Source organism: Hemicordylus capensis, chromosome 6, assembly GCF_027244095.1.
Source record: "Hemicordylus capensis ecotype Gifberg chromosome 6, rHemCap1.1.pri, whole genome shotgun sequence".
Lineage (NCBI taxonomy): Eukaryota > Metazoa > Chordata > Lepidosauria > Squamata > Cordylidae > Hemicordylus > Hemicordylus capensis.
In genome coordinates, this window is record NC_069662.1 from 117,289,927 (window position 1) to 117,315,081 (window position 25,155).

Consider the following 25,155-nt stretch of genomic DNA (forward strand, 5'->3'; position numbering starts at 1 on the left):
ATTATATTCATAATTTATTCTTTAAAATACCAAAAAAAAAATATTCAAAGCTTCCTCCAAGCATATTCTGGTGTTTGTCTTACAAGGTTGTTATAAAGATTACAAGAAAATAATATATGTAAAGCACTTTGAAAGTGCTATACACATGTCAAGTATTATCAAGGGCTTTAGCATGTGGGGTTTCTGCCTGCCAGACTAGCGAAGAAAATGCCTACCTAACAAGTATGTTGGATGTAGCCGTATATACAAAGCCATATATACAAAATGATCAGAGCTTTAGACAGGAACACCAGAAAACCCTGCTAACTTGGCAAAGAGGCACCTTTTAACCGTGTCTATCTTGTGTTTCTTTTTAGTTTGTGAGCCCTTTGGGGACAGGGATCCATCTTATTTATTTGTTATTTCTCTGTATAAACAGACAAACATCTGCCACACAATACACCAGATATAACTGTAGTCGAGAAGAAAGAAAAACAAGTCAAAATAATCGACATAGCAATACCAGGGGATAGCAGAATAGAAGAAAAAGAAATAGAAAAAAATAACAATAACCCTTCCCACGTTGTTCAGGAGATTTTTATGTTTCCTATCTTCTTGCGGATAGAACTTTAGATGTCACCTTTAAGGTGGCCAAATTCTGTTCTATTGCAGTATTGTTACGGCAGCGAGATTGTCTTTAATTTTAAAATTTTACTGATTATTTATTCGTGGATATTTATCCATATTTACATATCTCTTTTTTCCAATTGTATCTTTCTATGTTATGAGATGTTTTGTTTACGTTATGTTATGCTAACCTTGGGTCTCAAATAAAGAACCTTGTACAAAATACAATGATCTACAAATTGAAATTGAAAGGCTGTGGCAGAAAAAGACCAAAATAAGCCCAGTGGTAATTGGCACCCTAGGTGCAATTCCAAAACACCTTGAGGAGCACCTCAACACCATAGGGGCCACAGAAATCACCACCAGCCAATTACAAAAAGCAACTTTACTGGGAACAGCCTATATTCTGCGACGATATCTATAACAACAGCAACAACATTGATAATAAAATTCAGCCATCCCAGGTCCTTGGGAAGGACTCGATGTCCGGATAAAACAAGCCCGTCAATAACACCTGTCTGACTGTGTAAACAAGAACTAATAAATAAAAGTATTTTCACTATAGCATGTATACTTACATGAATGAAGATCTCATAGTCTATATGTGAATGCCAAGTGTCTTTCTGTATCCTGGGGTCTCGTACCAAGACTGTTACAAATTCCTGTAGGTGCATATTAAAGCAATTAATATGGAAATAAGGATTTGCGAGAGGAGAGAGATAGACTTTTAATGACTACTCTTTGTGGACTACTGCTGAAGGCAGAAATTGGTCTGCTACTGTTACCCAGAGTCGCAAGTCATAAAAAGAACTTTAAAAAAAAAAGCTGATTCATCTTGTCAACAGCTCATGTTCGGGAAACTTCCTGTTCAAGTAGCCAAAGGGGAATTTCTAAGTGAGCCAATACTGTATATTTCTATGCTTGTAATGAGGAGTATTTTTTCAACCAGCCTCATATTAGGTTTTTGTAATGAAATGTTAGCAGCAGCTGCTACTGAGCAAGTGGGACAGTCTCTAGAAAACTATGTCACCAATGCATTTCAAATAACTTAAGAATGGCATTCACAGGAACCAAATGTCTTTGCTGAGACTGCAAAACAGCAGCCTTAGCTAGTGCTAAAGAACTGTTGAAAAGCATTTATTCTGATGGTCCTTTTGATGTGGTTTCTAACGGCTGGTTTACACATGGCCCAGGCATGTCATACATGCATTTGAGTGAGCTGCTCCCATGAACCAGGAGCTAAACTCAGAGGTGCTCTCCAGGGCCAAAGTCCAGGGCCTCCACAGCCTCTGCCCCCCCCATCCTCTTTAGTCTTTCCCAGGTGGTGTGATCAACTGGCAGAGCATGATGTTGCTTAATTTGCAGGGGGGGGGGGCAAAGGCTTTTAGGTCCAGGCTCCAAAATTACCTAGGTGCGCCTCTGGCTAAACTACAGTGAACGGTTTGCATAACTGGGCCCACTTGCATAAACATTCTTGCATGCTTACATTAACTTCTGCTAACTGGGCAGAGAGGCACCTTTAAAGTGGGCTCTCTTCTGTTTCCCAGGTAGCATTACTGACTCTGACTGAAGCTACTTCTGGAGATATGGACTGACATCCTGACTTAGCCAGCAGAAGTGCACCAAGAAGATGCGCCCATGCAGCAGTTTCCCCTTAGCTTTTCAGCACAGAGTGAGTGAGAGAGAGAGAGATTTACAATGATCTTTGCCAGGAAATTTAGGACCAACAAAAGGAAGTACTTTTTCACACAGCACATAATTAATCTATGGAATTTTCTCCATGGGGATGTGGTGAGGTGATGACCACCAGCTTGGATGGCTTTAAAAGGGGCTTATACAAAGACATGGAGGTCATGTCTATCAATGGCTATTAGTCTGGTGACTATAAGCCACCTCCAGCTTCAGAAGCAAGATGATTTTATTATTATTATTATTATTATTATTATTATTATTATTATTACAACATTTATATCCCGCTCTTCCTCCAGGGAGCCCAGAGCGGTGTACTACATACTTGAGTTTCTCTTTCACAACAACCCTGTGAAGTAGGTTAGGCTGAGAGAGAAGTGACTGGCCCAGAGTCACCCAGCTAGTTTCATGGCTGAATGGGGATTTGAACTCGGGTCTCCCCAGTCCTGGTCCAGCACTCTAACCACTACACCACACTGGCTCTCAATACCAGTTGCCTCTCAATACCAGTTGCAGGGGAGTAACAGCAAGAGAGAGGGCATGCCCTCACCTCTTGACAGTGGGCTGCTCAGAGGCATCTGGTGGACCACTGTGTGAAGTAGGATTCTGGACTAGATGGGCCCTGGACCTGATCCAACAGGGCTTTTCTTATGTTCTTATGCTTCTCCCAGAAATGCCCTTTGCCACACAAAACTATGTCCCTGAGGGTCACATTGCCCTCAGGGAAAAATTTTCAGGTGGGCAGGGAACTTCTGGGGGATGCAGAGATTAGCAAAAGTCACTTCACACTGCAGTACTCTAGAAGCCTTCCACAGAATGGGTGTGTGGCCACACTGCTGCTGGCTAATCAGGCTGTCAATCATTTCCCCCAATATTTTTTACAAGATCAAGCCATTAAAACCTTCAGGATCGGTTTCAATGGTCACTTGGAGACTGATGCCAACTCCTGGAGACTCCAGGCCATAGAAATATACACTCCTGGGGGGCTGCAGTCGTAGAGCAACTGTTCTTATTCAATCCAGCATAGCATCACTCATGGGTTAGACAAACTGAGATGAGATGCTGGAATAATATCTCTCAGCCTAACCTACATTATGCAGAATATAAATGTAAAAAATAAAATTAAGTAAATAAGCCTTGGGCTCGTGTGCTCTCTCTGCATCACAAGTTCATGTGAACCTAGGTCTATATTTATTATTGTTATTAATTAATAAACAACAACAACAACAATAATAATAATAATTAGAATATCTATATAGAGCTTTCCAGCAAAGGGTTCGCAAAGCAGTTTATATGGCAAAAAGAATAGTCTTGTCATTTTTAATTTTTATTTACATTTTATATCCTGCTCTTCCTTCAAGGAGCCCAGAGCGGTGTACTACATACTTAAGTTTCTCCTCACAACAACCCTGTGAAGTAGGTTAGGCGAGGAGAGGAGAGCTGGTCTTGTGGTAGCAAGCATGACTTGTCCCCATAGCTAAGCAGGGTCTGCCCTGGTTGCATCTAAATGGGAGACTAGAAGATATAAGATATAAGATATTAAGATATAAGATATTCCCCTCAGTGGATGAAGCCACTCTGGGAAGAGCAGAAGGTTTCAAGTTCCCTCCCTGGCTTCTCCAAGATAGGGCTGAGAGAGATTCCTGCCTGCAACCTTGGAGAAGCCACTGCCAGTCTGTGGAGACAATACTGAGCGAGATAGACCAATGGTCCGACTCAGTACATGGCAGTTTCCTATGTTCCTATGTTAGGCTGAGAGAGAAATGACTGGCCCAGAGTCACCCAGCAAGTTTCATGGCTGAATGGGGATTTGAACTCGGGTCTCCCTGGACCTAGTCCACCACTCTAACCATTACACCATTGACCATAATAATCTCAGATTCCGATTCTAGCAAAAGGAATGAGAAGATGGCTCTCTATCCCCAAAGGGTCATAATCTAAAAAGAAACACAAGTAAGACAACAGCAATAGGCACTGGAAGGGACATTATCTTGGATGAATAGGGGCAACAGCTCCCCACTGCTAAAAATAAAAAAGACACCATTTAAAAGGTTCCTTTTTCTCCAGTTCACAGGGGATTATATAACTCAGTAATCAACTAATTTCTCTCAAGCTCCTTCAACGTACTCTTTCAAAACACTTATTCTACCTTGGGATCCCCCAGCCTAGAACAAACCTCCTTCTGTTTTATGGCTAAGCATGAGGAATCCTTGCACACAGGCTTATGAATGCATCCCACCTACTGAGTGCTACTAGGATCTGTGGATCAGGATAATCCACAATGAAAACCAGTGTGGTGTAGTAGAGTGCAGGACTAGGACTTGGGAGAACCAAGTTCAAATCTCTGTTCAACCAACAAACACACTGGGTGACTCTGGGCAAGTCATTTATCTCTCAGCCTAACCTAGCTCATTGGGGAGGCTATTCCATAAATAGGGTGCAACCACCGAAAAGGCCCTCTCCCTATTAGCTGCCCATCTCACCTGGTTTGTCAGGGGTACTCGGAGCAGGGCCTCCGAAGAAGATCTTAAGGCACAAGTCGGGACAAATGGGGCAAGGTGCTCTCTCATGCACAAGTAAATATCATAACCCCAAAGCAAAGCCTCTTTCTGAGCTTCCTTCTTCCCAAACCATACTAAATGATTGTGCAAGTAGAATGCATTCCCACATATACCTAACATGGACTGGTGAAGCCCACTGTCAGTGTTATGTTCAGAAGACCCAGCTCCTGGCGAGTGGTGATAGAGTTCAACACCAGCCTTAGGGTCCCTCCTCGGAGCTTCTTGCCCTCTTTCAGGGGGCTCACTCCACAGTGCAAGAACCACTGTGCACTATAGTCAAGCCTCTTTTAGCACATGAAAACATATCCCACTTCTCAGATTAGGGTGGAGTGCATTCTTTGGGTGTAATCCTCAACCATTTCCTCTGGAGCCATCTTAATATAATCACTCACCAACAAACTGCTCAGATACAGAAAACAAAAGCTAATCAGGATGTGAAGAAAACAAAAACCTTTGCCTAGAGGCACTGACCAGCAGTTAATCATTGAAGCCCCACCAATGTCATTTACATAACTTTATCTAAAGAGGAAGCCAGTTGAGGGAAGAAATTTCAAAAGTCATTTAAATTAATGGATCACATTGGCATTACTGAAAGCATCACATTTTCAAAAACATCTCAGCAGGGCTTCTTCCTATCATTCTTCCACAAGGAGGTTAAAAGACTTTGTCTTTCAACAAAACAAATAAAGGACATTTCAGTCCTCAAATATATTAATCATGACTTTTAACCAAAGCTCACCAAGAAAGCTTTCTAAATCCTACTTTCATGATAATTTCAGCATTCTTTTCTTCTTGTAGCATGTGTGCACAACTCCACTCAAGAATCTCCTACATATTCTGCCTGAAGAACCAAAGTGGACTAGGACCGGGGAGACCCGAGTTCCAATCCCCGTTCAGCCATGATACTTACTGAGTGACTCTGGGCCTGTCACTTCTCTCTCAGCCTAACCTACCTCACAGGGTTGTTGTGAGGAGAAACTTAACCATGTACACTGCCCTGGGCTCCTTGGAGGAAGAGCAGGATATAAATGTAATTTTAAAAAAAACAACAAAAAACACAAATGTATCTATACATAAGGACAGCAAGTTTAATTGGTGAGGGCCAGTTTCAGCCAGTGAGGCTGAGAGTTAGTGGCACAGTGATTGTCATCCCGAGCAGCAATTTGAAGATGCAGCGCAGCTGCGTTCCTGGGCAGAGAATCTTCTGATAATTCAGAGTCTTCCAGAGCAGCAGAGCACACACTTGCAGAGAGGGGCAAATGATTTTCACTGTTCTCCCCTGCCTCCCTAAGTGCTCTTTGCCTTCCAAAAACATGGCCCTGAGGGGCTGAAAATCTAAAAAAGAAACACAAACGAGACACCAGCAACAGCCACTGGTGAGGCAATATTCTGGACTGAGTGGGACAGTTGTTTCCACTCTGCTAAATATAAGAGCTACACCCTAAAGGGTTCCTTTTTTCCCCATTAGCAGGGTTACATTGGAGGGAATCTTCCCCAGAAGGCCTCACTGTCCTTTGAGTTTAGAAGATGCAGAAAACTGCTGGGAACATGTGAACATATTGTGGCAATATTGTGGCAAAAGGAGTTTTTCTTCTTGGAATTTCCCCACCGCATTTGAAATAGCCCTTGTTAAGCATTTCCTCCTTCACACCTGCTTTATTTCTTGTCAGTTGACCAGTTCTTGGTTTCACGGTTTACGGTCTCAAGCTTTGCTTTTCCTTTGCTCCTTTGTCTCCTGAGTTGGCTGCCACACCATTGTACTACATGCTTAAACTTGCCCCAGGTCTATTGCTTTGGTATAGTTTCATCAAGCTTAAGTTGGTAAAAGTGTCCTTGCAGGCCTGTTTCTTTGCACCCTGTTTTTCAAATTTCTCTCCTCCTTTTTGGCAAGTAATATGCACCTGGCCGTGACAGGAGACTGGATTTGTGATAAAGAGCTAGAAAATTTTTCTCTTGGGGAGAATTTCTAGAAAAGTAATGCTATAGCAGCAAATAAATGCTATAGCACTTTACAAATCAGCTTGGACAAGCAAGGACCTACCTTATCAAAGGCATGAAAGGAGACAGATAGCTTTCAGATTAGACACATTGTATTTGGGGCTCCCTTTGAAGGCTGTTTGGAAACTGCAGTTCATTCAGACGGCAGCCCCAGGCTACTAACTGGGACCAGAGGTCAGGGACAAGCCAAGGACTTCAGGGCTGCATGTATTCTGCATAACTTGTATAAGTTCTCTATAATACATCTGGGTTCATCCAGAAATCTTCTTTCTTTGGCCATTTTTAAAAAAAAAAAAAAAAACCCTCTAATATAGAAGTAAGGTTTTGCAAATAATCTGAATTGTAAAAACCAACATTATCCACATATTCTTAGGAGGGCAGAAGATCGATTGGGATTGACTGGCAGATCTTTGAATGATCTGCAGTAAATCAGCAAGGGCTTCTGACTTCCTGCTAATTGAGCAAAGAAGCACCTTTTAAAAGTGGTGATTCTCTTTATTTAGCAGGGGGAGAGCAACTGGCCCTAACCATCCCCAGCACAGCATCCTTCTAGTGACTGTTGCTGGTGTCTATTTTATGTTTCTTTTTTAGATTATGAGCCCTTTGGGGACAGGGAGCCATCTTTATCAATCTATTTATACCTATGTAAACTGCTTTAGAAACTTTTTGTTCAAAAGCGGTATATAAATATTCATAGTATTCGTATTCCTGGTAGTTCCACAATTTGAGGTGGTGGTTGTTGTTTTTTAAGTGGCTAGCCTTGTGCTAATTTGCTTATCTCTCAGCTTCCCATGTTCCTCATTCATTCATTAAAATAGGGCTATTAATTCATTGCCTTTGACCAGGCCTTTGTTCAGCTCTGCTGGTGTAGCTCAAGCAAATGCAGTGTGTGTTCCTTGCTCTGCTTTCACGGAGGACATCACTAGCTGACAACACCTCTATAGCAACAAGTAGTGCTAACAGCTAAGAATGACTTGTAATGTTAAAAGGGGGTTGTGTGCTATGGAAATAATGTTCTTGATGGGAAAAATAAGGAAGAAGAATGCAGTGATAAAGCACTGTGCAAAGTGCAAGAATGAAGGAAATAACAGATGATAAATACTCATGTTTTACAGATTTATGAGCAAACCACTCTGAAGCAGTTCCAGAAAGTCATCAATTAAAGAAAGCTAAAGAGAACAAACCACGATCTTTTCTTCCCCTGCAAGCCAAAATGATACAGAAGACAAAGTGCTGGATGCAGATTGGGTAGACCCGAGTTCATATTTCTCTTCAGCTAAGAATTATCTAGGCCAGCATTTCCCAACAGCTGTGCCATGGGACACTGGCCAGTATGCCACACTGACTCCTCTCCAAAAGCGGGGCATTTAAACACCTCACTTTTGGAGCTGGCTCACTCCATTATGCACTGGAAGGGTTGTGCCCTTCCCAGGGCACTATGAGGTGAGTCGGCCCAAAAGTAGGGAGTTTTAACACCCTGCTCTGGGAGCTGGCTCACCCCATAATGCACTGGGAAGGGGCGAAGGACATGTCCCTCCTGGTGCATAAGGGAGCTAGTGAGCCCCCTAAATTAAAAAAATATCATTTGGCAGCTTTGCCACCGCAGAAAAGGTAGAGGAGAGTGGGGCCAGTGTGCCACAATTTGTGGGGAGTGGGGGGAAAGTTAGGTGTGCCGCCAGGTAATAAATGTTGCAAAACTTGATGCAAAGTTGTAAGATCGAAGGTGCATGTAAAGTCTGCAGCCTGAAGTGTATGATGGGGGCAGAGGGCTTGGGGACCATGGGAGAGGGCAGGGTGAAGGCCAAATGCCAGAGATGAGGTAGGTTATTGAGGTGGGATGAAGAAATGGCAATGGAGGGGGCTGTCTCTCTCAGCCTTGTGAAGTTCTGAATGTGCAACTTAGAAAGTCAACAATCCTCTTTGAAGGCAGATCTTCAAAGTAAACATTTTTTAAAAATAATCTTGTCATTATCCAAATGTGATTGATGGACAACTGTTTTAATTGCAGTATGTTTCTGAACCACAGAAATAAATTGCCTGTCTATTGATGTTCCCACCAAGGTGCTGGGAAGCATCAAGGTGCTTCTCTGCACCCAATTATAACCACATTATTTGCCATTTATAGCATGTGATTTTGGTTCTGTCTCATTGAACATAAGTGTTGGTTTGGTTTGGGCTCATTAAAAGTCAGACCAATATATATCTTATTTGTAAATCCACTGTTTGCATGAATGAACTACAAATTCATTTTAATGCCACTATGGCTTCCTTCCAATGCCTTTTTAATGGGGAGATCCATCAGCTCTAATGTAACTGTAGTTATGCATTTTAATGGCTGCAGGTTGTTAAAATGCATGCCCAAATACTGAACATTTAACAAGGGGAACTTGCATTTCCTCCTTTGGGTTTATTTACACAATACATTTATTTTAACAAGAGAAACTACTCTATAGACCTCTTCCTCATTAAAGCTCACAGAAGCACAATGCTGGTAACAAGAAGGCGGGCCAAGGCTCAGTAACAGAAAAGTAAAGATAAAATGTGCTGTCAAGTTGGTGTTGATTCCTGGCAACCACAGAGCCCTGTGGTTGTCTTTGGTAGAATACAGGAGGGGTTTACCATTGCCATCTCCCATGCAAATGCTGAAAGGAAGATGCCTTTCAGCATCTTCCTATATCTCTGCTGCCCAATATAGGTGTTTCCAGTGGGAATTCAAACTGGCAACCTCTGGCTTGCTAGTCAAGTCATTTCCCTGCTGTTACTGTTTGTTTAGTAACAGAACAGACAGTCAATTCCGACACCTCCAGTTAAGAGGATACAAAGTTCCAAGGCTAGGAAAGACCTCTGCCAAAGATGCCAGAAGCTTTTGCAGATCAAAGTGAACAAGACTAGGCTAAGTGGACCACTGGTCTCATTAAGCAAGGCTGTGAGCAGTACTGAGCTCAGAATTCAAACTTCTAGAAAGGGGAACTGCTGCCAATCAGGGTAGATCAGGGATAGGCAAGTCTTGACACTCCAGCTGTTGGTAAATAAATTGTGGCTGGAGGTGGTGGGAATTGTAGTTTCACAGCTGGAGTGCCAAAGGTTGCATCTCTGGTGTAGTTATTTATCTATGGCAGGACTGCTCAACTTCAGCCCTCCTGCTGATGTTGGCCTACAACTCCCATAATCTCTGGTTATTGGCCACTGTGGCTGGGGATTATGGGAGTTGTAGTCCAAAAACAACTGGGGAGGCCTACGTTAAGCAGGCCTGATTGAATAGAATACAGTTACTACTATGAACTACAATTACTACTATGTATATACTGCTTTTCAACATAGTTCTGAAAGTGGTTTACACAGAAAATAATAATAAATAAGATGGTTCCCTGCCCTGAAGGGGCTCACAATCTGAAAAGAAGCATAAGATAGCCACCAGCAACAAGCACTGGAGGGATGTTTGTGCTGGGGTTGAATAGGGACAGTTGCTCTCTCCCCACTAAACACAAGGGAATTACCACTTTAAAATGTGCCTCTTTGCTCAGTCAGCAGAGGTAGAAGGCAGGGGTGGGGGCTGTAGAAGAGCATCTGCTTTGTATTCAGAAAGTCTTAAGTTCAATCCCTGGCAACTTGTGATTTTTTATTATCTTTTCTCTGATAGGAAACAACCATTTGGAAGGCTGGAGGATTGCTGCCAGTAAGTAACAACAATAGTGAGCTAGATAAACAAATGGTATGAGTCAATATGTGACAACTTCCAGGATAGGCTACATTAAAAAAAACACCTCACCTTTCAATAAAAAACAAAACAAAACACCACACCACATCCTTCATACAGAACTCAGAACTGTATCAACTGTGGTTCATTACAACCCCAAAGTGGATTCTTTCAGGTGTACACAACGGGAAAGGAGAGGAGACAGAGCCACACAAGTCTGAAGCCTAAATATGTTCATAGCCGGAAAACCATGGTCTCCTCATTAAATTGATCCAAACTGATCTGTCAATACATGTGGAGAGCAGCTGTATTGTAGGGATGTGCAGAACTGGTTTGATCATGAACTGGACTTCCGCGAATGAGGTCGGTTCGAACTGTTTGATCGCAACCTGCTTCGAACTGGTTCGTCAAACCAACCAGCCCAGCTGAATGGTTTAACCAAACCAGTTCACATACCCGTGGTTTGATCCAAATTCAGACTGAACCATGCCAAATGGTCTGTGCACATCTCTACTGTGTTGTCCTTTGTTTCTGTTGCACACGCAAAAAATTCCCTCAGGAAAAGAAACAGATCAGACTCTTGAGCTAAACACTACATTTAAGGATACTTACATGGGAATAAAACTTGGGGAAGGACTATATCTCAGTGGAAGAGCGTCTGCTTTGCATGCAGAAAGTCCAAGGTTCAACCCTGGCATCTCCCAGTGAAGTTGAATGGATTGACCATTCCAAGGAACTAGGGAGCCCAGAAATTTAACTCTGGTGCCGAGACTACGATATTCAGAGGCAGAGTTTAAAAGATAAATAAAATAAAATCTTTATTTGTCCCAGGCTGCTTCAGTTTTAAGTATGTTACTTGTAAAGCAGATAAAAAGAAACCCAATTACCCTCCCCTTCCACAATGTCTGTCACTGAGTCTGGTAATTTCATCAAGTGTCCATTTTTGGACACTTGCCACTACATTTTTGGACAAATGCTACTACATTTTGGTGCTGGCTCTTAGATCCAAAGAACATTTGTCAAGGCCTTACCTGTCTCCCTAATGGAACAAATGCATTCCACGTGTGGAAGCAGACTCCAGCACAGAGGTGACCTTCCTGCATGAGCTTTTTGTACAAATTGTTGCTCTATTAGATAGGTGTGCCTATAGAGCTCCTTGTATAAAACAGCTTGCTCCAGCAGAACATCTATGCAGTAGGGCCTTCATACAAGGGGTGTGCATGGAACCATCTGGCCCGGTCCGGTCCGGCCCCTTATTGAACCCCCTCCGGTGTGGTCCCTTTCCCAGACCAATCCGTGAACTTTTTGTTGTTTGTTTAAAAAAAAAATTTTTTTTAAAGTACCTTTAGTCCCTTCGGGGGGCTTACTGAGGCCGCGGGGGGCGGGGTCCACGCGGGTTCCCTCTCCCCCCCACCAGCCTTCTTATTCACCGCTGCAGCCAAGTAAATGAACATTTTAGGCCCTTTGGGGCCTCCATAGGAGCACTCCTACGGAGGCCCCAAAGGGCCGAAAATGTTCATTTACCCGGCTGCGGCGGTGAATAAGAAGGCCAGCAGGGGGAGAGGGAACCCGCGCTGACACACACACCCCCGCAGCCTCAGTAAGCCCCCCGAAGGGACTAAAGGTACTTAAAAAATAATTTTATTTTTTAAAAAACGCCCCAAAAAATTGCAGACTGGCTGGACCGGACCCAGCGGTCCGGTTCTGGTCCGACAAAACTGGGAGGGTGGTTTGGTTCGACCCCAAACCCCCAAACCGGACCGCCAGACCGGTCCGCACATCCCTACTTATTATTTATTATTATTTATTTATTTGATTTATATACCGCCCTTCCAGAATGGCTCAGGGTGGTTTACAATTAAACTTCATACAGAAAGACAACACTGGTCACTCAGTCAGCCCTGTCATGTCCACCATTTCAAGGAAAGAGGCACATACAACTACATTAAGAATTTCACTTCTTAATATATTCACTGTAAGGCAGTTTAATATTTAAAAGGGTCACACATACCATGGATGTCCAGGGGAGCCAAGAGGGACCTGTTGCCATCCCCACCCGATTGAACCAGTTCCCATTTGGGGCATGCTCCTGGAGGGGTATTGGATAGCTGGCTTCCCCCCTCCCTTGGAATAAGTCCCGCAGATACCTGTGACTCACACACGCGCTAAAGGCTTACAGTTCTGCTTGTTTCAAGCACTTAAAAAACAAAACAGCATATGACAGTGGAATTTCTTTCTGTCATCATCCCTTTTGCAAGAATTGCCTGGCTCTTAGAATTCCACCCCCACACCCAGTAATATGACATGCAAGTCCAGAAGAACTATTTTTGCCATCTCTGCATTGCAGCAATTACACAATCGTCTTGACAGCCATGCCACCTACCCAACACATGTTATAAGCACAGTTCATTCAATTGTTAGTTTTTAATTGTTTTTTATGTGTTTTTATGTGTTTTTAACGGTTTTATCATTGTGAACTGCCCAGAGACACGAGTGTGGGGTGGCATAAAAGTGTAATCAATCAATCAATCAATCAATCTTCAGGGCTGGTTGTTACAAATTCTACGCAAAATGATAGCACAAAGTGTACTCTGAAGAGCAGTTGCCAAATGCAGCAGTTTTTCTTGCTTTATTGATGGAAAAACAGCTTTATTAATAAAAATTAGCACAAGTATTCAAATTTTTAAAAGCGTACTTGCCTCTTTTCCATGCTTTGGCGTCATCTTCCAACTCACATGTACAATCAGCCTAAAACATCAAAGTGGTAAAACCAAGTAAATACAATTGAAATGACATGTAACCCTTTCATATGTGAACACAGGAATAAAATGGACTATACTGAATACAGTTTTTGGCCCAGTGTTTCAAGTCACGATCCCTTTGAAGATGCAGAGAAAATGGTCTTTGAGACCTAGGGTCTTGAGGCTCATATCAGGTTTTCAGTGGAGAAAGCAGACTTAACATTTATACCTCTTGTTCACCTTTTGCACAACTCAGAGGAGCCAAGACCCCATGCAAACCTCTCCATGCATCCAAAACAAATTTATTTATGGATAGGAACATACATAGGAAGTTGCCCAATACCAAATCGGACCAACAGACCATCTAGCTCAGTACTATCTATTCATTCATTCAATTTATATACCGCCCTTCCAAAAATGGGTCAGGGCAGTTTACAACAGAATAAAAACAATTTAAACCAGTTAACAATTAAAATCAAAACTATAAACACAGAATAAAACCAATTAAACATTCAAACAGTTAAAAACCCTGGAAAATCAGTGCAAACATTTAAAACAATTTAGAACAGTTTACAACAATTTTAAAACCCTGGAAGGCCAGGCCAAACAGATAGGTTTTAAGGGCTCTCCTGAAAGACAATAAGGAACTCAAATTACGGATTTCTGCCGGGAGTGCATTCCATAACCCAGGAGCAGCTACAGAGAAGGCCCACCTCTGAGTCGCCACCAGACGAACCGGTGGTAACTGGAGACGGACCTCCTCAGATGACCTTAACGTGCGGTGGGCATCATGCAGAAGAAATGATCTTCTGACTACACTGACTGGCAATGGCACTCCAACGTTTCAGGCAGGAGTCTTCCCCAGCCCTACCTACAGATGCCAGGAATTGAACCTGGGACCTTGTGCATGCAAAGCAGATGTGCTACCACAGAGCTATGGCCTCATTTCCAGAAGTGTGACAGCAGTCTACACCAGGGTTTTCTGGTACTCCAAAACCTCAAAATGTTGCGGAACTACAACTCCCATCATCCCCAGCTATAATGTATTATGGCAGAGGATTATGGGAGTTGTGGTTCAGCAACATTTGGAGTACCACAGGTTGGGAACCCCTGGTCTAAACATTTCCAGGCAGCACTCTGAAAAACAGCTTTGGACTTTGGCATCAGACAAGCACTCTCCTCTTTCTTCCTCAACCTTCAATTTTGTGGCTATACCTAGGGATCAAAAATATTGGCTCTGTTCACCAGCCAGACAAAAATTTTACTCGTTGAGCTATGCTGGTACACTACTCATCAGGATTGTTTCCCACACGCCAGGCAACATTTTTTACTCATCACAGACAAGTAGACTAGTGGATTTCCTCAGCCCTGGCTATACCCAGTAGGGATGTGCGTGAACTGTTTTGTAGGTCCAGCAGGGAGGAGTTTACCTTTAAGGAGCAGGGAGGGTGTCCTTACCCCCCTCCCCACCACGTTTCAGCCACCGGCGCTGCCTCCAAAACCACCAGTGTGGGGCTGCTGGATACCTCCTTGTAGCCCCTGCCAGTATCAAACCAAAGTGCTCAATGTGTGTGCGTGCACCAGGTAACCCACTGCCACCGCACCATCCAACCAACAGTTCGTGCACATCCCTAATACCCAGCATGTTGTTTTGCATCCCACTGCTAGTGTCTCTAACAAGTCAGCGTGCTATAGTGCTGAACTTCAACCAGGGAAGCCCAGGTTCAAGTCTTTACAGAAGCCGCCTAAGGGACCCTGAGCCAGCATTTCTCTCTCACCCTACCTCACAATTTTGCTGAAATGAGGAACCTGGTATGGTAAAGATGTAAAATAAATAAATATAAATATAAATATTTGTTTTGACTAAAAATTGAGATATATAATGTATGATTATATATTTAATTCTTTATTTTAAAAAAAAATAGATTCCATCTGGTTTTTACAAGAAAATCTAAAGCAGCAAACACCTAGCTATTTATTAAAACAATCATTAAAACACACTTAAAAGGAAGAAAATCATAGAAAAATGTATATAGAACAACAAGCACAGAATCACAACAGCAGAATATATTCACAGCAGTCATATGCTGAATCACATCGCTGGTTATTAATTCATGTTATCTATTGCAGTGTTGCTCAGGACTTCAGTTGTGGTCTGGAAGTCATTATATTAAACATCAAAATGTTGCATTTGTTTATGTGTGCATAGTTTATATATGTATGATATACATTCTTGTGCCTTTCTGACAGTCTCATGGAGGTATTAGAAAATTGTTTGAATATTTCCAGAATCGATAAAAGAGCTAAACTATTATACACAAGTGGCCCACAGAAACCATATTACTAGAAAAGTTTGAACATTCATATGTTTGAATAGTCAAAAGATGCATACAGAGCCAGCATGGTGTTGTGGTTAGAGTGTTGGACTAAGACTGAGGAGAACCAAGTTCAAATTCCCATTCAGCCATAAAACTCACTGGGTGACTCTGGGCCAGTCACTTTTCTCTTGGACTAACCTACCTCACAGGGCTGTTGTGAGGATAAACATAACCAAGTATACTGCTCTAGGCTCCTTAGAGGAAGAGTAGGATATCAAGATACACTCTCTCTCTCTCTCTCTCTCTCTCTCTCTCTCTCTCTCTCTCTCAATATATGTGAGTAGGATATCAAGATACATACACACACACACACACACACTCACTCTCTCACTCTCTCAATATATGTGACAACATTAAAAGTTCCAGAAAGTCCCTTTTCACATTCTTGAACCAGCCTTGGATTGGGTGGGGTGTGTGTGTGTGGACATCTGGATGGGGCAGTGGTTGCCCCATCAATGGTACTGATATTAGCACTGGACACAACCTGCTGTGTTTTGATATCTATATTCCCCACCCCCAGAAAAAAAAAGTCCTACAGATGCCCATGATGGGGTGGGGGGATTCATGGCAACCTACTTGGAGAAGACACTTGCACTACAAAAAAAATGGGGGCTCAACTCATCAATACTACCCTCAAGGCAGTCAAAAGGAAACTGAGGAGGAGAACCATTCCCCCTTGAGGATGTGAATCCGCACAATGTATCAGATCAATTTACATCAGCTCAGACTGCCAGGTGCAAAAATCACAAACAAACAAGATGCATTACTCCAGAGCCTATGGAGACAAATCAGAGTTTAATATGAAAATCCATTCAATTTTCTTAGACCATTATATGATTAAAGTAACTTCTATGTGCAATCGTTTGGCAATTCCAATATAACACACCCTAGTAAGAAAACATGAAAAAGTGTGCATTCCCTTCCATTAAGGGAATGCACTCTTTTTCTGCCCAAATTTTGAAATCAGGAAGTGCACAGTGTATTCAGGCAAAGTCTGAAAGCATCATGTAAGGAAGAAACTTTCCAAGGGTGTTGCAATACCTTGTGGCTGACTGCAGAAGCAGGTATGGGATTCCTTTCGATATTAAATGTTTCCAACTGTGAACATTAGGTTTTAAGCACCGATCTGCTGTTTCTTAGGTTACATGGCAATTCTGTCAAGACAGCAGCTTCCAGCAGGAGTCTGCCTTGTGTGCTTGATTTGAGCAAATACAGGCCTGATTTATTTCACTTAACATTTAGTTCTGTACACACAGTCCAACCAGTTTTCAGCTGGGTGCAGGAGTCAATGAAGCAGCTCAGAAGTCGAACCAATATCATAAACAAGCAATCTTCAAATACATGGCCAATCAAGAAATGGCTTGTAGCAGTAAATTGGGAGGCTGATAATTTTGTTGTTCACAGCATTTTAATTGGCCAAGCAAAACTTGGGTAAGAATTTATGATCAGGGGCACAGCACACAGAATATGTTCAGGGCTCCTTGCCCCTCACCCACACCAGCCATGTCCCCTGTGTGTGATGTGGGGGCATGGCCAGAAACCAGAAGGACCCATGCAGCCCTCCAGAGCTCATTTCCCAGCTGGTCTCGTTGTCGGCTGGGTGTTTTCTTCATTATCTCCCCCAGCGAGGGAGAGAACAAGAATCAAGAAAACACCCGGCCAACAAAGAAGCTTAGAAAACACCCAGCCAACAAATGAGCGGGTGGGGCGGGGGGAGCCAGGCAGCTCTCAGGAGCTGGGCAGTTTGGGTTCTTTGAACCCAATTATAGCTCTGCTAAAGGGAAAGTGTGCTGTCGAGTCGGCACCACAGAGCCCTGTGGTTGTCTTTGGTAGAATACAGGAGGGGTTTACCATTGCCATCTCGCACGCAGTACAAGATTATGCCTTTCAGCATCTTTCTATATTGCTGCTGCCCAATATAGGTGTTTCTCATAGTCTGGGAAACATATCAGTGGGGATTCGAACCGGCAACCTCTGGCTTGCTAATCAAGTCATTTCCCCACTGCGCCATTAAGTAGCTATAGCTCTGCTACCGAACATTTATTTATGTATTTATTACATTTCTATACTGCCCCATCCAAAGGCTCGGGGCAGTGAACAACAAAAACAAAAAAGCAACCATTCAAAACAATTGACTTAAAACAATAAACAAGTTTAAAAACAGTTTAAAACAATTTTAAACCAGTTAAAAACATTTAAGAACAATTTAAAAACCTTGGAAGGCCAGACCAAACAAATACATTTTTAGGCCTCTCTTGAAGGCCAATAATGAGCCCAAACTATGAATTTCTATGCCAGGAGTCATTCCATAGCCCAGGAGTAGCTACAGAGAAGGCCTGGTTCTAAGTTGCCACCAGAGATACTGGTGGTAACCAAAAATGGATCTCTCTAGATGTCCTCAACGTGTGATGAGGATCATATAGAATACAGTGCTCTCTAACCCAGACCTAAGTCATAACCTGGACCTTTAAAGGTAATAACCAGCACTTTATGCTTTGCCTGGAAACTATCAGCAGCCAGTGCAAATGTTTAAGGACAGGCATAATATGGTCTCTCCGGCATAATATGGTCTCTCTGGTCTCTCTCTCTCTGGCTGCCGCATTTTGAACTACCTGAGTTTCCGAACTACATACAAAGGCAGCCCCACATAGAGCGCATCGCAGTAGTCAAGCCTGGAGGTTACCAGCTGATGCACCAGTGTACATGTGAGAGATTACTCACCACCAAGAGATTTTTACTTTGAGCAAGAGTGTTCTATCTTCACACACACACACCCCACCACCACCACCACCACCAATAATCATCCGATTCTTTGGGCATGTTTACACCAGTGCGCTTAATTTATTTCCTTATATTTTGCTATCTTTCTTAATGTTCCAGGACTGTTCTTTATGGCCCAGGCCTTAACAAATTGTCTTTGGATCTAGGAGCCACCCCAAAAATGTAGAAGCCAGGCCTCTGACACTTGACAAAATTACTGTACTTATTTATATATTATTATTTGTTTGTTTTATATACTGCCCTTCGAAAAATGGCTCATGACTACAATGACTTAGTAATGGACATTGTGGAAGGGAGAGTAAAATGGGCCTCTCTATCTCACTTGCAATGACTATACTTAGAATAGAACCAGGGCTGCCCGGGACCATTAAGATTTTATTAAATAACTCTATCTTTTAGTCTAGCCACTGCAGTCAATTTTTTTCTAAGCACCATGGCTGCTTGGGATTTGAAGAGCCCTGTTTTATGCATTTCCTGAACACATGATTCCTCCTTGCATGATAAGGGCCAAATACATACCGTATTTTCATGAATATACCCTGCATGCAAGTATAACCAGCACACGAGTATAACTTGCAGCTGATTGCAAGTCTGGGGGAGGGGGGGACTATATTGCTTGCACCTGTGTGTTACATGTAGGTATATACACAGAAATATGGTATTCCTGTCCTGCTAGGGCCTTCCTCCCTGGCCTTCTGAGAGGGAGCTGATCTGGATGCAAAAAAGCAGCTAGCAGAGCAGGAGGCAAAGGAGTGAATGGATGCTAGGGACTGAGACACTGGAGCTAGGAAGGCAAGAGGGGCAGGACAGTATAGAATGGGACTGGCAGCTCCCAACTAGCTTGCAGGGGTGGGAAGAGCATTGGCTCTAGCATCTGGGCAGCTGTTGTTCTTGATATAGGAAAGTTGCTGGGGAGAGGTAAGTGGGAAGGGTTGTTGTTATTTATTTATTTATTTGATTTCTATACCACACTTCCAAAAATGGCTGAGGGTGGTTTACATACATACATACATACATACATACATAAGATGGATCCCTGTCCCCAAAGGGATATTTCTATACCGACCTTCCAAAAATGGCTGAGGGTGGTTTACAGAGAGAGAGAGAGAGAGAGAGAGAAATAAATAAATAAATAAATAAATAAATAAATAAGATGGAACCCTGTCCCCAAAGGGCTCACAATCTAAAAGAAACATACAGAGGCGTAACTAGGGAAAATAGCGCCTAGGGCAAGCACTGAAATTGCGCCCCTGTCCAGGTAGGAAAGATGGGTCTTGTAGTCAACAATATCTGGAAATCCCTGTTAAAAGGAACACTGTACCATCTAGACATGGTTGTTGATCAAAACCTGAAAACATGAGCCATCTCTGTATAAGACTTAGAACAACAGTCAGGAGTTATGCGAGGATTCCAAGTGTCATTTTCTCTGTCTCATCTCATTCTTTTTAAAAAAACATTACTTTGTCCTAGAGGATCACCTGCCCAAATAGCCACTAGCAAAATAGGGGAAGAAGAAGGTGGTGGTGGTGGTGGTGGGTCTATAAACCAGTAAATGATTCCTGCCAGCCTTTGTCTTATGATGACTGTTGGCTCATGATGGGGTATACATGCATTCACCACACCAGTGCTTACTTTGACACCAAGGGGGAGGAGGATACATTAGTTTGCCACACTAGACAGAGGAATTTGCAACAGGAGCAGATAGCCAAGTTCTGCCAGGGCCAAAACTAGCCCCTGCCAGACTAAGAAATCATTGTAATTTGCCCCTTCCTGTCACAAGCAGTGTGCTGTTCTTTTATTATTGACTCTAACTCTCAAATATCCCAGTCATGGATGGAAAATTCAGGGTCAATTTACAAGAGACACATTTTCTACATGGAAGTTTCTTCTGTGCAGGTGTTGTGCAGAAACCCATGTGTAGTGACCGCCAGGGGCATAGCAAGGTTGGAATGGGCCAAGATGAGATTTTAAAATGGGCCCCCAGACCCTCAAAGTCCAGGGCCTCCACATATCCCAGGTCCCCAAGGATTTAAGTCTGATATTTCAAAATAAGTATGCTGCCTGGAAATACATTTCACTGAATACACACATGCACACTTCACAGTATATAGTGATATACAATGAGTACTATATATTTCTGCTCCTTTTAATGCCTAGAACACACTAGCAACGCTAATTATTAAAATGGCCCCCTCGCTGCAGATTAGCAAAGGAGACTTTCAACCATGCAGGGTGAGCCTATGTTTGTTTTCTCAGAATTCTGAACAAATTCAGTAAAGTTTGATTCCAGGAGGTGTTTCACACGAGGCTTTTAAAGCGCTTTAACACACATCTCCTCTGGAATGGAGGTGCTGCATTCACATGTTGGCCAGATTTATCCTGAAGTCCCTGCAAGTTATTGGAGAGCAGTTCACACACAAGAAAAATAAAATAAAATAAAAACACAACACATGCTTCACAGTTCTCACTCAGACCTTCTGGGTTGCAAAACAACTTGAACATAGGTGCATTTATAAATGAACTAGTATTTTTAAGCCCGTTATGATAACGGGCGCTAGCTTTCTATCCCGTCTTTTCTGTCTCTCTCTCTCTCTTTCTGTCTCTTCCCCCCCACTTGTCCCCTCTCTCTTTTTGTTTTTTGTTTTGTTGTTGTCTCTGTTTTTGTTCTTCCTTATTTTGCTTTTACTTTTTTTGGGGGGGGGTGGATGAATAACGGCCAAAATGGCCCATGAGAAGGTGGCCGCCCCCGCCTATCGCCCTCCCGCGCACCCAGCTGCCGGAGCCCACCTTACCCGCTCCAGCCCGAAGGAGAAGAGAGGAACTCGGAAACAGAGCTATTCTCTGTGTTAAGCTGCTGCCTATACTGTCGCAATGGACGCAATAGGCGTCCTTTGCGTCCATAGCGGCAGTTTGAGCAGTGACTTAGCACAGAGAGGAGCTCTGCTCGTGAGCTCCTCTCTTTTCCCTCGGGCTGGAGCGGGTAAGGTGGTCTTCAACAGCTGGGAGGGCGATAGGCGGGGGCGGCGACCTTCTCATGGGCCATTTTGGCCCTTAATCTTTTTTGCGGGGGAGCGGGGAAGGTGATTTTGGGCAGCTGGGAGGGCGGGTGAGCAGGCGGCGGCGGCGGCTGTGAGCGGGCGGGGGCCTCGTTGGCGGCTTCGCCGCCACCTCGCCCAGCTTCATTTTGGGCAGCTGGGAGGGCGGGTGAGCAGGCGGCGGCGACGGCTGTGAGTGGGCGGGGGCCTCGTTGGCGGCTTCGCCGCCACCTCGCCCAGCTTCCCTGTCCCCCGTCTCGGTCTTCCCCCGCCGCCATTGCCCTCGCCTTTTTCAGGGCGGCCACTTCTGGTTGCCTCGGCCTCCTCTCGCCGTGCCGCAGCTCATGGCCGAGGCGGCGGCTCTGCCGCCGCCTCGGCCACTTTCCCCCACCGCCACACACCGGCTAATGGCCGCCCGTGGCTGTGGGACACTGGTGTCTGAGGTCCTGTGTCCCTTGGGCTCAATGGCCACCCGTGGCTGTGGGACACTGGTGTCTGAGGTCCTGTGTCCCTTGGGCTCAATGGCCACCCGTGGCTGTGGGACACTGGTGTCTGAGGTCCTGTGTCCCTTGGGCTCAATGGCCGCCCGTGGCTGTGGGACACTGGTGTCTGAGGTCCTGTGTCCCTTGGGCTCAATGGCCACCCGTGGCTGTGGGACACTGGTGTCTGAGGTCCTGTGTCCCTTGGGCTCAATGGCCACCCGTGGCTGTGGGACACTGGTGTCTGAGGTCCTGTGTCCCTTGGGCTCAATGGCCGCCCGTGGCTGTGGGACACTGGTGTCTGAGGTCCTGTGTCCCTTGGGCTCAATGGCCACCCGTGGCTGTGGGACACTGGTGTCTGAGGTCCTGTGTCCCTTGGGCTCAATGGCCGCCCGTGGCTGTGGGACACTGGTGTCTGAGGTCCTGTGTCCCTTGGGCTCAATGGCCGCCCGTGGCTGTGGGACACTGGTGTCTGAGGTCCTGTGTCCCTTGGGCTCAATGGCCGCCCGTGGCTGTGGGACACTGGTGTCTGAGGTCCTGTGTCCCTTGGGCTCAATGGCCGCCCGTGGCTGTGGGACACTGGTGTCTGAGGTCCTGTGTCCCTTGGGCTCAATGGCCACCCGTGGCTGTGGGACACTGGTGTCTGAGGTCCTGTGTCCCTTGGGCTCTTCTGGGCCTGCGCTTCGCGCAGGCCCAGAACAGCCCAGGGAGGCAGGGACGCAGATCCCCAACGTTCCAAAGCCACGGCCACTCACTTAGCCTTTTATTATATAGGATGAAAGAATGAAAGAATGAATAAATAAATATTTGTTCCAGAAGTTTTTGTAATTTTCTGACATGAAACAAGCCACTTATAGGCCTTAGATAGTTTTTGTTTTTAAAGCCAGCACATTTTTCAGTCTGTTTTAAATTAAATATTCAGAGACTTCTCAGTCTCGCCCCACCACCCATATCAAAGCCCTGTGGCAAGCAGATCCCTATATATGGGGGTAACCACAAAAAGGAATTCACAGCCTACCTTGCAAAGGCTGTGCTGGGTGGTCTGGTCTGCTGCAGGGAGCTCTGCCAGCCTCCTTCCTGCCTCCCTTGGGTCCTGCCGAGTTCCGCCTTCAAGGAGGCCTACTCGGAGGCCTCTCTGGAAGCCCCGCCCACCCGCCGATCAGCTGAGAGGCGGGGAGAGAAGAGCTCTGCAGTTTGTAGGCTGCTCCAATTCTAGGCCTCGCCATCGCCGATCCTAGGCCGGAGCTGGAGGCAAGTGGCTGAGGAGCCCTGGGGCTGGCAGGTGGGCAATGTGGTGGGGGTGGCAGGAACTGGCGTGGCACCCCCACCTCAGTGGCGCCTAGGGCGCGTGCCCTGCCTGCCCCCCCCCCGTTCCGCCTATCCTCTCTAATAAAACGCTTGTTGTCCGTCCGTGGATGGACACCAAGCGTGTGTCCGTGCCTCCCTGCCCTGTTCTGCGCCTGCGCGAAGCGCAGGCGCAGAACAGGGCAAGGGAGACACGCTTGCTGGTACCAGGGAAAAAGCAGGAAAACACCAACGAGAGAAACGAGCCAGGAACACGAGCACCGGGAAAACGAACACCAACGAGGCCACCGGGAAAACGAGGACCAACCAGCAGGACCTGAACGAGACAAACCCCGAAGCAAACTCCGGGGGCCGAGTGGAGGCTGTTCCGAAAAAGCCTGACAGGGAGAATGCTGCCCCCGCCGCCAAACTCCCACCCTCCCTCCCAACTTCCAAAACCACCTTACCCTGTCCCATGTAAGCTGGATGATGAAATACCGGCATTGAAGAGGAAGTGAGGAGCACGCAGGCAGAGCTCCTCTCTCTGCACAGACTCTGCCCGAACTGCCGCTTTGGGCGGAAAGGACGCAAGAGGCGTCCTTTCCGTCCAAAGCGCCAGTTCAGGAAGAGGCATTGCAGAGAGAGAAGCACTGCTTGCAATCTTCTCTCTCCCTCTTCTATGCCAGTTTTCCTTCAGCCAGCTGAAAAGGGCCAGGGTGAGGTGGTCACTGAAGCTGGGAGGAAGGGTGGGAGTTTCGCTGCAACGGCGGGGGCAGCTTTAACCCTTTCAGGCTTTAACGGAACAGCCTCCGCTCGGCCCCCGGAGTATGGTCCCTGTCTCCCCGGTGCCGTCTCTGTCGCTCCTGCTCTCTTTCCCCCACCGCCTCGCCCCCCCGGATCAGAACCACAACAACATAAAAGTAACACTAAGCACTACAACAGCCACAAAAAGTAACACAAAGCACAACACACTACATTAATTAAAAAAATAAAAAACTGAGGCAGTGGCCACAAGCGAGACCAGCACTCCCCCCCCCCAACAGCACAGCATAAAAACTCCCACCCACACACACACATACACACACACAATGCATGAAAAGAGGGAGAATAGTCTAGCACCCGTTATTCTAACGGGCTTAAAAACACTAGTGGAAACATAAGATAGGCACCAGCAACAGCCACTGGAGGTACTGTGCTGGGGGTGAATAGGGGCAGTTACTCTCCCCTGCTAAATAAAGAGAATCACCACGTTAAAAGGGGCCTCTTTGCCAAGTTAGCAGGGTCATGGCACCATTCTCAAGGAGGGAAGGCTCAGGCGGTTTCCCCCTCCAAGATAAAATAATATAAAAATACTGAGGTATAACCTGCACCCACGTAGTTCCCTGCACCCCCTGCCTTGGGAATTTATTTATTTTTTAAATGTATAATCCGCAAGTTATATATGTGAAAATATGCTTCTGAATTTATTGGTGCTTCTGGTTCCCTCTGCTTCATTCAAAGAGAGAGAATAGCCAGGTTCAGGTGATTCAGCAAAACACAGTTTCTTTGGCTGTAAACACAAGCCTAAGGAGCATGTAACTATGATCTATAAATCAATAAGGAGGATCTAATCCGAGTTTCATATCCTAGTATGTAAATCACAGCTAAACTATGATTCTCAGTTTGGACAACATACAGAGCTGTGATCTAACTACAAAGGATTCCTCTCTCTCTCAGACATACACACACACACTCAGAGCTTCATAGGCATTTCACAAGCAAACAAGCCATGGTTTGTTGGGCCATCTGAACATGTGGTGGTGGTCAGAGCCAGAAGATTTTGTGAAAAGTCTGAGGAAAAGCAACAACTTTACAACCATCTTGGTGGTTGTTTTGGAGCCTTTAGTCCAGGGCTGCACAACTTCAG

General features: G+C 44.9%; 1 protein-coding gene across 4 annotated transcripts in view; it reads right to left on the reverse strand.

The window, feature by feature from the left end:
* The window catches only part of SNX10 (sorting nexin 10), a 61,283-nt gene that overhangs the window by 24,973 nt on the left and 11,155 nt on the right, over positions 1-25,155 (reverse strand). For 3 of the 4 annotated variants that reach the window (XM_053260247.1, XM_053260244.1, XM_053260243.1), the window contains 2 exons: positions 13,251-13,299; positions 1,185-1,268 (listed from right to left, as the gene is read on the reverse strand). In XM_053260247.1, the coding sequence (XP_053116222.1) occupies positions 1,185-1,268; positions 13,251-13,274 (108 nt within the window). In that variant the 5' untranslated portion in view covers positions 13,275-13,299. Of the gene's footprint in view, positions 1-1,184; positions 1,269-13,250; positions 13,300-22,983; positions 23,078-25,155 lie in introns of those variants that run through there. The other variant, XM_053260245.1, reaches the window with a different exon arrangement.